The sequence below is a fragment of the Maylandia zebra genome, linkage group LG12 (genome assembly GCF_041146795.1).
Source record: "Maylandia zebra isolate NMK-2024a linkage group LG12, Mzebra_GT3a, whole genome shotgun sequence".
NCBI classification, from domain to species: domain Eukaryota; kingdom Metazoa; phylum Chordata; class Actinopteri; order Cichliformes; family Cichlidae; genus Maylandia; species Maylandia zebra.
The window spans coordinates 4723331-4739832 of NC_135178.1; the positions used below are offsets into that span (position 1 = coordinate 4723331).

The 16502-nt window shown below is 41.5% G+C and overlaps 2 protein-coding genes across 5 annotated transcripts; one reads left to right on the plus strand and one right to left on the minus strand.

The window, feature by feature from the left end:
* Positions 1 to 296: 296 nt before the first annotated feature.
* Positions 297 to 2998, plus strand: LOC101479262 (uncharacterized). Its single transcript, XM_012921142.2, has 3 exons — positions 297 to 917; positions 1783 to 1927; positions 2064 to 2998. The coding sequence occupies exons 1-3, from the start codon at positions 554 to 556 to the stop codon at positions 2386 to 2388; spliced, it is 834 nt and encodes a 277-aa protein (XP_012776596.1). The 5' UTR covers positions 297 to 553; the 3' UTR covers positions 2389 to 2998.
* Positions 2999 to 5024: 2026 nt separating this feature from the next.
* On the minus strand, positions 5025 to 16020 carry mlec (malectin). Of its 4 annotated transcripts, none has more exons than XM_004558514.5 (6): positions 15839 to 16020; positions 14449 to 14669; positions 13783 to 13961; positions 13297 to 13473; positions 10477 to 10534; positions 5025 to 10357 (listed from the first exon to the last, which is right to left on the minus strand). In XM_004558514.5, the coding sequence occupies exons 2-6, from the start codon at positions 14648 to 14650 to the stop codon at positions 10113 to 10115; spliced, it is 861 nt and encodes a 286-aa protein (XP_004558571.1). In that variant the 5' UTR covers positions 14651 to 14669; positions 15839 to 16020; the 3' UTR covers positions 5025 to 10112. The 4 variants fall into 4 exon arrangements, with proteins under 4 accessions (XP_004558571.1, XP_076746698.1, XP_004558570.1 ...); XM_076890583.1 differs by lacking the exon at positions 15839 to 16020 and adding an exon at positions 15009 to 15287; XM_004558513.4 differs by lacking the exon at positions 15839 to 16020 and adding an exon at positions 15056 to 15286.
* Positions 16021 to 16502: the final 482 nt, after the last annotated feature.

Genomic DNA, 16502 nt, shown 5'->3' on the forward strand with positions numbered 1-16502 from the left:
CTCTTATGAGTTACTTTTCTCATAACTTGTTGAAAACAGCTGGGGTTGCCTGACCTTCTTATGACTTCAGTGTGGAGCCTATTGTTTTCTGCCTCTTGCTTAATGCCTCCGTTCAAACGACCATGAACAGGTGTCTGAAATGCCAAACGCATGCCTGTAAGATGTTCATACTTTTGCTCTCTCAGAATATCCTCCCCTATACGTGTTCCGAGTAAGGTCGTTCTCGACCATCCAGCTATGGAGTAATTAGGGCAATTAGCTAAGTAGCTGAATGTGAATGGGCTTGCTCGGCGCTCTGGGGGCGCCTAATTATGCAGGCGCATTCAATAAAAGGCAGCGGGGGTCAAATGGGTGGGCAAGGCACAAAAGGAGGGGCAGGGACTGTGAGGAGGGCCAGGATTCAAATTCTAAGTGGTGTGTTGTCCCCCATTGTCAGTGGGGTATAATAGCGAGGGGTTCAAACTGGCCGCAAGGCTTTGGAGAGCTGGCATCAGAGAAGAAGTGGCCGCTCCTCGTCGCTGGAAAAGCACTGGGCGGAATTCGGGATTTCACCATGGCCTCTTCAAACTGCACGCGGATTACATCACTTTTCATTTTAATGATGCTGAGCTGCTGTGGAGTGTTCGGGCGCGCGGTGGGCACATCGGAGCGTTTGTCACGGGAGCCACACGAAGCGACTTTACGCACGGACCGGTGCGCGGAACTGGAAGCACCTTGGCTGGAGAACACGCAAGAAGCTCGCGTGGATAGCGGGACGCGTTTGGAGATCAGCATGCGGCACTTTTCCGCGAGAGCTTCACGTGGGTTGGTTTTTCCAGGAAAACCTCTGTTCGGCTTCGTCCGGCGCGTCTACCGCTGCTGTCAAGAAGGAGAAAACTGCAGGAGGCTGAAAGGGATTCAAGGTCGCATGAGAGGAGGTAAGAAAAAAAAGAAAGAAAGAGAGAATACACCCAGGCAAAAGAAACTTTAACTTTTCACTTTAACTTCATGCTCGTCCTGTGGAGGTCAGATGTGCTGAGCGGGATTGATCCTGATGGGAGGGAGTATTTCTAAATAATCCCCCAAACAAACAAAAAACCCAACTAAAATCGAAGATCGAAGATAATCCCTGTGGTTAATCCTCCAAAACAGAGTTCAGTTCAATACATAAAACTAGCTGTGTGGTAACCACGGGAACGGACTCTTCACATCTGTAAGCATCAGCTGGCCTCCACACAGCTTCTTCTCATATTTCTTGAGCTTACCTGCTATATTAAGAATCTTAATAATTCCAGAGTTTAAAAAAAGTTGTGCTGCAAATTAATCAGGAGAGAAGAGAAACTTTGTTCAGTAAACCATTCTGAATGGGTCTAATGAGCGATGAACTAAGTGAATAAATTACAGGGATGAATTGGTACCTAATTTAGCAGAAAATTAAGCAAAAGAAACATGAATAACACGAAGCAGCCACACACAGAGTATGCATTCTGGCTTTTCCCTTTAAAAATATCATTTTTCAGCAGAGGTGAAGTGAAGACAGAAAGGCAGTTTGGGGGTGGATAATGACTTGAATAATGCAGCTGCAGGGAGGACTGTGTTATCTGCACACAAATGAGTCTTAGCTGGCTTAATGTTCCCTTCAAGAATTGTTGAGACATCCTGCTGACTCATTAACAAGGCATTAGGAGTGAAAACATCACCTCTGCGGCAGAGCCTGACATGAGTGAATGTGCTTCTCTGTGACATGAAATGCTGTACCGTGACTCTGGCAGACTGTTAATTGCCTCTTCTCCGCCTCACCAGATACGGGTGTGGAGTTTGTCCTCACCAGGGAGATCTTGTCATTAACGGTTACAAGAGCCGAGCTTCACCTTCAGCTTTCCAACCCGCAACATCTGGACATCCGCCCTGTGCTTCCATCCATGGCGAAGCACAAGCTTCCTACAAGGTACAGGCTCAAAACTCAAGAAATGTACTTTTGGTGTTTTTACACACACTCTTATTCAAGACCCAGTAATATCATTTGACTGATGGGCTCTGGGAATGGCTAGCCTGATTGTGACACTGTCTCTTGCCACCTTTAGGTACACTCTGGGGTCACGGGGTCACACCGTGGAATTGAGAGTGGACCTGCTGTTCCTTTTCCACAGCGCACAGGAGGTCATAGGTGGTCGAAGGCAGGGCCCCAGCTTGACAAACATCTGGCGGGTGGCGTTTTTGTCCGGTGGAGATCCGCCGGGTGAAAACCCCTTCGTAAAGGATCCGCAGGACAACATGTTGGGGAGTCGTCCTCTGGATCTGGGCTTGGTCCTGGGTTGCAGTCAGGGTGGAACTGAGGTGTCATGTAGAGCTGGTGGTGTTGACTTTACGCACACACCTTTCATGGCTCTTTATTTTGGATCAGGTTAACAGTTGGACCTGACTGTTTTTGCATGGCAGCATTCATCAGTCTATTGCCATTACCAGCTGAACACAAAAGGATGCACTTCAAATGTCAAAATGATTAATTTATAGGCTAAAGCTTATGTAAACTATCTATTTCTCTCTCTATATATGTAAATATGTACATTGTAAATATGACATACTGTAAGTTTGTGTAATTTTGTGGTTATGAGACTCGGTCCAGCAGCAAACCGCGTGGCCTCAGTCTGCTTTGTTCAGCAGCTGTCCTCCTTTAGCTACGCATGAATCTGCCTCGTGCTTCTATTTAAAGAAGTTTTCACAGTTGGTGGGAAAAGAAAGAAAAAAAACAACACCTGGACAAACAAAGGGCTTGCACATGTGCTGCGACCATGCTGAACTGAGCTGTGATTATTCTGTTCATTTGTGAGGACGTATGGTTAGACCCTCGGACCCTGTGACACTTTTCTATCCTACCTCAGAAACCGATGATTATCATCGTTCACTTTTTTTTGTGATTTTCATTTGTTTCATTTGTTTACTCAAAATTTGCTTTGCTTATGTGGTTGAACTGACCATAAAATAACTTATTGGCTACACAATAAATCAGCTATTAATAAAATTCTTTAGACGACAGTGTTGACTTTATTTATCTGTGTTGCTGTCCCTAAATTTATGGCACCGAGGAACACAAGGCATAAGATGGCACGACGCTGCTGCCATTCAATAAGGATTTCAAAATAAAAATATATACTTATGAAGGACAAACAGAAAATAAGAGATGAGAGTCCCAGCTAAAAACACCCCAAAAAAAACCTGAGGTGGTGCTTTGCCTGACTTGGAAGAGATTCTTTTTTGTTTATGGATTCAAAATTGTTATTTTCTGGAACGATTCTTTACCATTGTGAGATACAATTTTGCATCTTATCGCCAAATATATACCAAACTGAAGGAATATGACACAAAATGAGATCCAGATGTTCCTGATGTGGTGTGGCATGTGTGTTTTCAGCCTCTGTGGAGGTATTCAGTTTCAGGCTTGTTCAGTTTTTAGCCTTTTTAGACTATTTGAGTATTTCTATTATTACACACACACACACACACACACACACACACACACACACACACACACACACAATATCTCACCCTCTGACTCAGTTTGCCAGTGGGGGGTGAGGCACTCAAAGCTATTTGAGAGCTGCTACCCTTAATCTGAATAACAATAATCTGGCCAAAGGGTTCAGGCAGTGAGTAGCCACCATCATCTGAGAGACAATTATCCATTTGTGAAGTAATTTAAAAAAAAAAAAATGAATAATGTATGTTATTGTGTTATTTATGCAAGGCGTCACATGACACGGGCACTTTTAAGGTTAAGAGGTTTAAGGTAGAGCCTTGCTTGTCCTGGATTTTTAGCTAACGCTGATATTTAGGCGGTATCAAATGATGTACTGGTTTTAAAGTAATAACAAGAATTATCTGATGACCTGATCTTTACTGCAGTTCAGTTAAAAAACAAATTCTTAAAAATATATTTGCACATATCAGACGACATATACCCTGATACAGACAAATGTGTGATAGATCAATAATAATTACCAAGCCAAGCCAATATGTTGGAAGCTATTCATGCATCAACAAAAGGTACAGTGGTCCCTCATTTCTTTATATGTTGTTAAGAAAATGGGAAATAGGTGCTGTGGATGACTGAACCATGCAGTCAAACTTGGATCTAAATCTTTTTTGAACTTTGTGTTCATAATTTCACCAATTTTGGAAAGATCGCCAACGCTGTGTCTCAAAGATGGCTGTCTACACTCACTGTTGTACCTCTGTACATACTGGATTAATCACTCCATAAGATCTGTTGCTGTTCAGTCCAGCTCGTGTCATTTAGCATAGATCAGTGTTTTCTCCTCGTTTCTCTTCATTAAGCACGACTTCTTTCCACTTAGACCACTTCTGTCCAGATGCATCTCTCAGTATCAGATCTTTTATGGATTTTTCAGTAAAGACCTCATTAGATTCCATAAATTACTTTTGCAAACTGTTCATCTGGTGAAGATATATTTGTTTAGGCTTTTGCCATGCAGAGAAATACCAAGTTTTCAACTAACAGCTCTGTGGGAGTCTCCTTGTTGGAGTAAAAACACTAGTTTGTGTGTCAAACTGTTATCTTTACAATTTTTCATAAATATAGCTAAAGAAATAGGAACAGATGTGTTCCTGCAACAGGCTACAAGCAGTAAAATGATTAAATACTACTTTTTGTTTTGCCAAGTTCTCTATTATGTGTAGATATTACTGGTTTATCCCTTACGAGTCTTTTATGCTCAAGTGATTGGTAACGTAACAGAATAAGTTCCTCTGAAAGTGGGGGAGGAACAAGGACTGCAGGGAAAATGAGCAGATAACACTACTTAAATACAACTCTGGCTCCTCGGAACAAAAGAAAGAGAAATGAGGGGTGGCTCAAGACTTTTGTACGCTACACCAAGTCCAGCATACTTCACACTTTAATTCCAAAGTACTCGGCCTAAAAGAAATTCAATTAACCAGAGCACTATGTTCAAATATTAACTGACCTGGAATAATTGTAGGTGGTAACTCCTGGGTGGTGGAGGTGGAAGAACAGCAGCAACACATTCTGATAAAATAGCACATTTATTAAAAAGACAGCATTTATCAGCAGTTCCCATATATGCCATATCTGAGGCAGAAGATCAGGGGTCTCGTATACAGTTTCTCAGTCCACCTGCTGCTGCTTACATCCCTCAGAAGAGCAATTATTTACCAAACACGTGCGTATAAGGTACAACTTGCACACTCCATGTCTCACGCATACACATTCACGGCAGCAGACCCGGCTGTTCAAATTGAATGGGCTGCTGCCTGGGCAATGGGCAAGTTGGCTGATTTCTGCTGTTCAAATTTGTTTCCGTTTAAGTTGATCTCACGTTTCGTTTAAAAAAAAAAAAAAAAAGTTTAAAAGAAAACATGCCAAAACAAAAACAATTTTACAATAATTACAGAGCAATTCAAACGACTCTTTTACAATGATTTTTAAAAAACAAAACAAAAACAAGATTGAGTATTCTGGCATGGCCTCAATAAACGCGATGACAAGACATGAAATGACGTGTTAGCTTGATTTAGCACGTTTCCCAGGTGAAAGAAAGGATGAGAGGTAATTATTTTGCACCATGTTAGGACTCTGATGAACAATTTGGATGGAATGACTGAAATTCTTTGGTTCTCTTGTGGGAAAAGAAAAAAAGCAGAGCAGATCTTCATTCCACTGCGGTAGTTAACTACGAGACCAACAACAAAAGGTCTGGAAAGAAGGATGTGAGGACACTGCTTGAAATAAGTTGTGGGTATATGTTTATTACACTTTTCCTGCAAAACTTTTGTGTTTTTTTAGTTGAGGTTAAGAACAGACTTGATATACATTTTAATTCTTCTAACATGTGTCCTGTTCTCCTAAAAAGAGTCCTTCCTGTGGAATGAAAATCTAGCCCTGAAAAGTTTTTTGTACAGAGAAGGAAGAAAAAAAATAAAATAAAAGGCTGTTTTGACATAAGCCAACAAAAGAGCCACCTCAAGGCGAATGATGGTAAAGCGCATTTGTATTTAACAATTCAAGGCAACAAAGACGCATGCGCACACACACACACACACACACACGACATTTTAAAATACACGAGGCAGTGCAAAATGTCACACCAATAATATATCACGTTTTAAAAAGTCAAACTAAAACAAATCCTGAGGAAAAAAAAATTTCAAACAAATCCAAGCGTATTATAAAATATCTCCAGGTCAGCCCCGCTCCGATTTAAATTACACCTAACGCAATGGAAGATCCCATATATTCAGAGATAATCTCATTTGTTTAACAGACAGCTCATCTGGCTGCCTGTTAGAATTTTTATACTCTGTACCAATAACCATTTCTCCCCAGAAGAAAAGGCCACAAAGTCATCTTCATAAGAAACAAAACAAGATCAAAAACAAACCCTCACTTAAAACCCCAAATTAAAACCAAAAACATTGTCGTCACACGATAAAAAGTGTGATCTTGTACCTTATATACAAACGCGACTGTGTAGACTTGCAGAGGAGCAGAATATGGTGACTTTGGCGCTGGATTAAATGAACGTCTTGCATCTTTTCAGAGGAAAGAAAGGCGCTTACACAGATTGGTGACAAATGAAATAAAGAAAAAACAAACAAACCCCAAAACAAAAATCAGTCACACACTTGACGACTGCAGCGAGGAGACCTTATTTTCTGCTGTGCTATGAGGCATTTTGATGGGATGGCTTGGGTCCACTTGGCCCCCTGAAGCTGGTGTTATATTTTCCCTGCAAGGGGTGAGACCAAGGCTCCAAGAGGACATTGTGTGCCCCCCCCCCCCCTTTTTTTTTTTTTAAACCATGCAAATTGTACACTATATTATAAATAGTACACTATTTATAATAAAGAACTATAAAAATTTCTTGATGGCTTCTTTGAGCGATGGACGCAAGCTTGCACATGACAAGGGTGGAGAGTCCACACCAAGCTGGGAGCAAGTTGTTGCCCCAAGTGGAGGTGGTTGAGTATCTCCAGGTCTTGTATGTGAGACAGAAGGAAGGAGCAGGTGTATGCTCCAGTGCTCTGTCATGGTGAGGAGAGCGCTGAACTTGAAAGCGAAGCTGTCGATTTACCTGTGGATCACTTATGGCCATGAACTCTAAATAGCAACCAAAAGAAAGACTGAGCAAATACAAGCGGTGGAAATGAGCTTCCTCTGAATGGTGTCTAGGTTCTGCCTTAAAGACTGGATGGCTATTCAGGTCAGCAGAGCTGCTGGATCTCTGCAAAAAAATGAGCCAGTTCAGCTCAATCAGGCATCTGACTTGGACCTGATCTGCGCTCCTGGATGAGGTGTTTCGGTTACGTCCAACTGGGACTAGGCTGGAGTAGACCCCGGACACGCTGGAGAGATTGTGTCTCTCTGTCTTAGGAACACTTGAAGGTAAAGGAGGTGGCTGGGGAGAGAGAGATCTCTGCTTAAGGAGCTGTCCTGGGACCTGGATAAGTGGCAGAAAATGCAGACAGATGGAAGGACTACACATTCTCGATATCCGTGTCATCAAGCGAGCCTAAGTGCCACCATAAAGGCAAAGGTCAACGCAATCAAATGGTCATCTTTGTCCTACAAGAAGAAACAAACAAAAAACAAACAAAAAACAAACAAACCTTCAAACCCGATGGGAGTGACTTGAAGGAGGGTCCAAGTCTAGTCTCACTTCCAATTAAAAAAATAAAAAATAAACATGCTGAGACTCAGTCAAGGCATTTTGGCATCACCAGCAAAATTCTGAAGATACTAACAATTAACCACTTAGGAAACCCCACCAGGTTTGGCTGCCTTAACCCAACCAAAAATAAAGTGAAAATATGAGTAAACTTCACACTAAAACAACCCAAACATGCTAAAGCTCCCGCATAAGACACCAGTCAGTTTCCTTCGTGACACACTTATCTGGAAACTTCTGGAATCAGTGCCAAGGCACACTGAAACACTGTTGGTTTGTTCTTTCATTTCTCACCAGTCTGTATGAAATAAGAGTAAGATATTACAACATTCAAAAGAAACAAAAAAACAAAAAAAACAAAAAAAAAAAAAAACACAACACTACCATAAACTGGCTAAATATTTTCTGGCACCAAATTTTTAAACCACCATCAATCACAATGAGGAGGACTGAGGAGTAAGGAAGCATCCACGACGCCTGAATTATTAATCACTTTTCAAGTACTGCGTATGGCAACAGCAATACTAGTCAGAGAAGGGAGAGGAGGATTGGGTGGATGGGTGGTGAGTACTTAAGACGCATTAGTGAAACAGGCAAAGTTACAAAATCATCCTCAGAGTAGAGCTAAGCACTTAAGGTAAGTAACTAGATACATTAACAGGAGACTTCACAACAACGCCACCAAAACCAAGAAACAAAGCTTCTTTTCAGTCTGCGTGGAAAGCCAACAAGAACATTTTTGTCCAAAAGATCAAAGCGGACGCCGACAACATAGATATGTGGGGGGGGGGGGGGGGGGGGGGGGGGGGGCCTCATAGATTTCATTTTGTCCCAATTTGATCAACTCAAAAGACCGAAATATGACCCCACGGGAAATTCACAATGTAACTACTCAAAAATGTACAGGCAACACTGAAACGTTTGACGACAACAGAATGGAAAAAGCTAAGAGAAGAATTGAATAAAGGTTCACACATAACATCCGGTACACAGTTGATTATTATTTTTTTTTAAACTTATATTATTGTTGTGCTTTCTCACCTCTCAGAGGACAAACATCCGATATACAAAGAGTGACTTGGAGAATACATGGCAAGTGTATCGAGGGGGGGTGATTTGTAATCATTTAGAATCCTAATATCAAGAAGTCCTGACCTGTTGTGATAGTTTAACACTTCAGAGTCAACTACTCACATTTGTTTTAAAAACACATTTTGGACAGAGATATAAAATTCAAATTTAAAAAACAAAACAAAAAAAAACAACAACAGGCCACCATGTTTGAAGTTTTCTGATAAAATAACAAAAATGACATTCTTTGGTGAAACAAAAAAGACACGCACTAGTGAATGAACAGAAAAAAAAAGGCAGATGTCACAGAAAATACAGCGATGTAACTGACTCAATGAAGCTTTTCACAGCATGAACTTTGCCTCTCACCAAATATGAATATGGCGTCTTTTACTGAAGGAAACTGCTTTTTTTTTTTTTAAAGATTAGATGTGCGACTTATAAAATAAATCCATCCTCGGGATGACCCCCCCCCCAAAAAAAACAAACAAACAGACAAACAAAAAAACCGACCAAACAAACTCCAATAGGGTCTTGTAATTTGTTATCACAGATGAGCACATTTTTTGATGCCCCTGATTTAGTATTTGGTGGAACAATACCAAAGATGTTCATCACTGCACACAGACGCATTTCTGAAACCCAACCTACATTTACGTAAAGGCAAGGCGAATTAGACAGCAAGTGAGCCCACCGGTTTGCAAAGGACTTTCTGATATTTCAACATGGCAGGTAGAAGATGGCACGTCAACAAAAAAGGACCAACTAGAACAGAAAGATACGAATATTCCATCTCTGCACTTGTCTCTCAGATGACAACTGCATTTCCATTAACCGTGACCGTGTTTGATTTCTAGTTAGTTCTATTTAATCAAATTCTCAGCAGTACCAGTTCCAATTTGAAAGTAACATGTCTGGCCAGATGCTGAGCAGGAGTGCATTCTTTCTACGCCCCGTACAAAGCAATGCTTTTTAGTTTACAAAAACCGTCCCGGACCAAACACTCTTGAGCATCCTTTTAATGCCGAAATGTTTGTTTTTTTTCTCCCCAGCCTTTGAAGGACTGGTGTGGAAATGGCTAACACTGTTCAAAAGGGTCAGCAGAGGTGGATGCAAACAAATTCACAGAGAAGCGCACAGCATACACTTCCTGCATCCCCCCCCCAATTCTTACAGCATCTGCGTCGTCTTGCAGTGGGTCTTCCAAAAGTTATTGTCTTCTTTGTGTACTTCCTTGTCCAGCCCTCTCCTGTGTGTATGTTTTACCTGTGCTGCTGTTACCATCCCTCCCCCCCTCATTCTCCTCCTCCCTTCCTTCACAGTCCCGTGTCCGTCTCGTTAGTAGATAGTTTTAGCTCACAGCCGGCAGAGGCAGAACAGTGTTGGGATGAACACCCCAAACGCAACGAGGATGGGAAACATTAGGCTGCTGTTGTCAGCTGCGTATGGGTTTGGTGTTCGGGGGCCTGACTGGACCCTGTGATGGGTACCTTTTGGGGGCTTTTTCTTCCCACCTTCCTCGCCTACTTCACCCTCATCATCGTCGTCGTCATCGTCCTCAGGCTTCTCTAAGCCAGGGTGAGGTTGAAGCTTTGGTACATCTTAAAAGATGTAGAACAAAAGTCAGGGAGAGCTCGCTGGTCCCAGAAAGTCAAAATGCTTTAGTCAACACACTTCACTGTAAAGTGCTGAACAAGTGTTTAACAATCTCAGGACTCACCTTCTAATGTCCCCTTCATCACGTAGAGAGCGCAGATCTTGGGGTTGTCATAATAACCCTGAAACAGCAGATTCAAATGTAAGCAAAACGTGTATCCACATATACTTTCAAAGCTCCCATTTAGTTGTTTGAGTTTTCATATTTGTTTCTCGACTTCCCATTCAGTTTGTGGTGTACATTTAATCCCATTTTGTGTCCAAATGGAGTTCAACTGATTCAGGGAAGGAAATCTTTTTAGACAGGAAAAATGCAAAGAGTGCCAGTGGTCCACAAAAAAAATGGAAGAAAGAGGTCACTGCAGAAACTTTCCCAAGTATGCCACTTTATACATTTAGCATACAGTTGCATGCCCTACAAACAGGCTACCTGCTGTCATTCAGAGCTTTAAAAGGAATCAAAGCTGTATTTTTTTCCCCTATGGCTGCAGCTCATTGATCAACATTTATTAGTATAAACTGAAAAGTAATAATTATGATGCATGTGTGCGAAAATAAATGGTGACTAGACAATTTCAATTTGGAGTCACTCAGTGAAACTAGTTAAACACATTTGAAATGAGAACACTACATAGAATATTTGTACAGTAACAGAACCCATGACTTAATTTTGGTCATGTTGCCACGTCACTCCAAAACCGCAAATAGCAGTCAATAAGAAGTCACACGCATGTGCGCATTTTATTATTTTATTGATTTATGTATTTTTATATGTGTGTGTAAGTAGTCCTACTTAATTAGGTCAAGTAAATTTGATTTTAATTCATTCATGCTCTTATATCTCAAAAGTCTAAAGTCGAACATGATGGATTATGTGAATGGGAAACACAATACTGCTGCTACACTCACACTGGAGATACTTAACAAAATAAGAATTATTAACTTCTGATAAGGAAATAAATAGCAGGTCACATCAATGAATTAAAATAAATCTCAAAAAGAAAAAACCAACAACAATAAAAACTTACTTGACCTAATTAAGTAGACAGACAGACAGACAGACAGACACACACACACACACACACACACACACACACACACACACACACACACACACACACACCATTTTCAAAGGCACTTATTGGGAACCTCACTGATAACATCGACTCCACTATTAACAGGAGCATGAAAGAGATTCAAGATATAAAAATATGGTACAAGATGCATGATCTAAACTATTCTAAAGACAATTAGGTTGAAAAGCTTCAAGACACTATGGGGGATAAATGATACCAAGGAAGGCAACAAGGTTTGTGAGTCAGCTGAGACAAGGGCATGCCTCAAAACACAGGGTTCAAGCACTGATGAAATTATTATTATTATTTTTAATCATTACATTAGCATTACATTGTTTAAAGGAAAATAAGATGTTACAATGTTAACCAATCCAACCATTTTGACACCCCCAACTTTCGCAGACATTACCCACAAAACTCTGACCACCTGTGTCGATATGAAAATAGATGCAAGTAAACATCCAATAAATTCACAGGCAGCGCGGTTGTCCTCTACTCAGACAACACCCTGGCCTGAACTAAATAAACCACTTCTAGCAGTGAGAGTCCTGTTTTGCGCTGAATGTTGGAAAGGACAGCTTCAGATAATATCTTGATGTGATTCTCCTGATATTTACCAAAGCTCGTGTGTCAAGATGATCCAGAAATGAATAAACGCAAAATCACTGAAACGAATGTGAAACAGCACGCTACATCTGTGACATGAAAACAGACTGTTCAGAAAGAATGAAAACCACAGATGTGCCACACTCTTAGTAATCCTGTCCTTCCTCCGCTACTAATTTGAATTCACCACCTGCAAGCATCAAAGCAAGTGATGTACACCTAGGTTTAATTTTTAGCTTATTTATAACAATTCATAATCTAACAGGTAGTTGTAGTGATATCAGGGAGGAAAAAAAACAAAACATCATTTAATTTATTTATTTGTTTTTTTTAAGAAGCATGGTAGGGTCTGGGCTTTAGGCTTTTTTCTTCAGGGGCTTTTGAGTTTAACAGGTTCTGTGACTCCACCCATAAACAGCATAAACAGCATCTGCTGTGCCAGTTATTTTCTTCAGTTCCTTGACAATAATAGTAGGAACAGGAAAAAAAAAAAAAAGCCACATCAAGTTCACTCTCCCCTAAGAGCCAATAAGATACTGGATGGTTATCAGTCAGTTTCACAGCCCACACACCAACTGGCTATCAAGAGACACTTTCACAAAGGGAGTTCATTATGCAAAGCTTTATGTGTGTCAGGGGTAATGGCACCCATGACACACAAGTAGTTATGCTCATATCTAGATCAAACTGCATTTGAGTTATATTAACATAAAGTGAGTACTACCTTTTCTCCCAACCTCTGACTATTACACATAGCTGCGTGTTGCCATCTTACAATGCTAAAACACTATTAAAGATATAGAAAATAAGAATTAAACACTTAGTTCATCGCTGTTTTTGGACATGTTGGGTTTAAAAAAAGAAAAATAAAGAAAAGTGTTTTAAGCTCAACAATTGACAAATACTTCCAAATACAGCACTCTTATGTAAATGGCCTGCATTACACATTCATGCACTGGTGATGGCAAGCTACATTGTAGCCACAGCTGCCAGGGGGGCCCTTTGACCACCACCAGTTGGCAGACATGGGGTTGCCCAAGGATATTTAGCATGCAGCCAGGAGGCAGCCTGGGATCGAACCACTGACCTTCTGATTAGTGGCTGACCTGCTCTGCCACCTGAGCTACAGCCCCATCCCACACAGTATGTAAACTGTGTGTAAAAATAGCCAAGCTCAGATAATTCAACAAATTAGAACTCACCTTTACAAACTCCACAGTGAGCTTGCCATTGAAAGTGGACACCTCTCCCTGCACGCTCAGCTTGCCCCGTCTAATAGAGAAGGGCACGATCTCATCATGAGCAGTACTGTGTCCTACTCGATCAAATATATCCAGGTCCTTCACCACCACGTGGCCATTTAGACGAACATCAAACACCTGGAAAAACATTCCTGAATCAGTAATGATTAACACCTCATTCTTGTACTGTCACTCACAGACACGTTTAACAGGGAACATTAACAACTCATAAAGTACAAGAAAATGTGGATTAAAGGTGAGGTTATGATGTTCCTTTTACACAGTGGTCATGAGATGGGAAATATACTGGGCCATAACCAATTTAAATGCAACAAAAAATGTTTTTATATAAAAATGCTTCCTGTCCCTTTATTCATTATTCTCACTAAATTAACTTCTTATTAATTAGCAAATCATACCATGAACAGCCTTTTAAAACTGCCTTACCTTTTGCTGTGACTGAGCAAAGTAAACTTCTGCATACTTCATAACCAGTATATACTCTCCTTCTTCACGAATGGGGACGTCATATCCAAAGCTGTCTTCATTGTAGCGCTCTGTCTGGTACAAAATCTGGTCCTCCTGATTGGACCGTAGTATTGGCAGACGCATCCCATAATTAGAGGCTACAAACGGACAACATCATCAGGCTCGGTATGCAATCAGAAGACAAGATCTGCCTAACAGCAAGAGTACTAGAAATGTGCTGCTTTAGTTGACTTGCAGCATATTGCAAAACCCCACAGACCTTCTCTACATTTGATGACATAACAGCACCGTGCGTCAAAAAAGTAACCAACCATGCTGCGTTTTCACCAAGGTTCAATAAGTTCGCCTCAAAAATGGAACCAAAAACTGTTCTCCAGTCACGCTGATCACATCACTACCTGCTTCCTCTACATATTGAGTGGGGCGGGGCTGTAGCCCTCTATGCTGACTCCTCATAAGTTTGGAGCTACTTGCGGAAGCCAGAACACGCAGGGGTTTCTGCAGGAAATGCCAATTTTACCTCCGTGGAGCACCTACCTTCACAATGTCACTCTCACTAGAACATCAGAGGTGAAGCCTAGCGAAGACACGCACGCATCTTAACAGTTAATCACGTTCACTCACCTTTACCAAGTTTCCCTTCCAGTGGGTCCTTTTTGTAGTGAATACCGTGCACATCTACATGCGCGTCGCCCCCGGCATTTACAGCCCAGATAACCCGTTCAGAGAGGCTGGGCCCCCCACCATCTGCCCAGGACTGCTCGGACAGCAGCGACAGCACCGCTGCGACCAGCCCGGCGACGAGCTGCGCCGTGACCCGCTGCATTACCTCACACCGCCTGCTCCTGGACACACAGACAGATATTCAGCGTCGGTATTTCCCCGCATGCGGCATGTAACATTAACTGTACCACATTAGCCAGTGTCAGGAGCTAGCAAGCTCGTCTTGATGCCATGAAACATGATATCTTTAAGTTAGCCAGTATGCTAACAGTACCGGCAGTGGCATTTTGCACATACACACGGAAAATGTCAGTCAATTATTAAACAATTATTGTAATTTCACGGTGACAAAGTCACGACATATCACCTCTGTATTCATTGGCCAAAGAATAAAAGACGACGAGAAATTAGCAGTGAATAACGTTGGTTATTTAGCTAGGCTAGCTTGCTAGCTAACCTACCTGTCTAACCAGAAATTCTTGGTGAATGAGAGCCCGGCAAATCTTACCTTCCCCTGCCACAAATATCTCCAACCTGGATTTTTCCAAAGTATAGGCGTGTCTCTGCTTGCCCTGTGAAGCTGAGTGCCTACAATCTACACTGTGCGATAACTTCACCTAGTGCAGATATTGTTAGTTGCTGCTGACTACAGCCTCCTACACTGACTTTCATTCAATGTGTGCATCCAAATGAACATTTGCTCTGCTGCTAGCTGCAGCTGCTGGCAGTTTGCAGGGGGCGGAGCAACGCTACCTAACTACACTTCAAATGACTGACAAGTACTTCGTCCAATCACTTTACTCCGCCGCTTAAAGGTTTCCCGGACCGTCAAACACATTTTGTATAACACAAACCAATCACACAATTCTTTGTTTAAACACAAAAAACACAGCTATTAATTCACTTTTAGAAGAATATGACAGAAAATTACTTTTTGAGGGCTGGAACAATTATGCACACTTAATAGAAACAGGCAAGACTTGTCGTGCGTCTTTTTTCCACGTCAAGTGAGGGATTTCAGCTTGAAAGCCCCGAGTTTAGCCTTAAAGGCAACATAGCGCAGAAGAGTCTTTAGAAGAGTTTTAGGAAGTGACTATGAGGCATAAAAATATTTTAAAACTTCTAAACTCTAATGAAACTATCATTGTGGACTTCACAGCGTGTGAAGTGCTGTATTTTTCAATACTTGCTTAGGATTAAAGCTTTTTTTTTGCCCGTCGGTTTAACCATCAGTCCCTTCAAAAAAGCCGCTCGAGGGAAGGCTGTTAAGAAATCTGACAGCTCTACTCACTCTGTAAAAACAAAGGGGAAAAATATTCAACGCTGTACTTCCAGTATTTTGTTTTTTCTTTTAAATACAATGAACTGAACTATCTAGTCATACAGCATGCAGCACGTGTTCTTTAAGAAGAAGTACCGCCCCCTGTTTTTCCGGTATGGTAGGGTCTCGGCCAATTGGGAAAGTCCAACGCAACGCGCATCCAGGAGAGCCCTCTGCGCGAACACGGGGCACCTGAGATTTGACCAGAAAGAGATGAATGAAGATAGTTGCTATGGCAACGGCCAACCGCCACGGATGACAGGTGTTTTACGACTGCCCTTTTCCCTTTTTAACTTGCTAAATATCCTTTCTTCTTAAAATAAAGCCTAATAAAAAGAAATAGTTTAGTGCAGCTGTTTCTCTGTTTGAACCAGTACTGACCGTAGTGTTACGGCGGCACACGCCTACAGAGACCTAGTGTTTCCACGAAGCACATTGGCTTGTTGCTGCTTTACAGACATTTAGGGCTCGGCTACATCTTTTTCTCCAGAAGACAAATAACCCAGAGGCAGCACGTGATAGTGCAGCTATGTCGTGGGTGTTGCAGTGCCCGCCTCAGTGTTTGGTTGTTTGTGCATGAAAACTTCATCTTGCACTGAAAATGTAGGCAAAGCATTAAAACAGACGTGTTCTT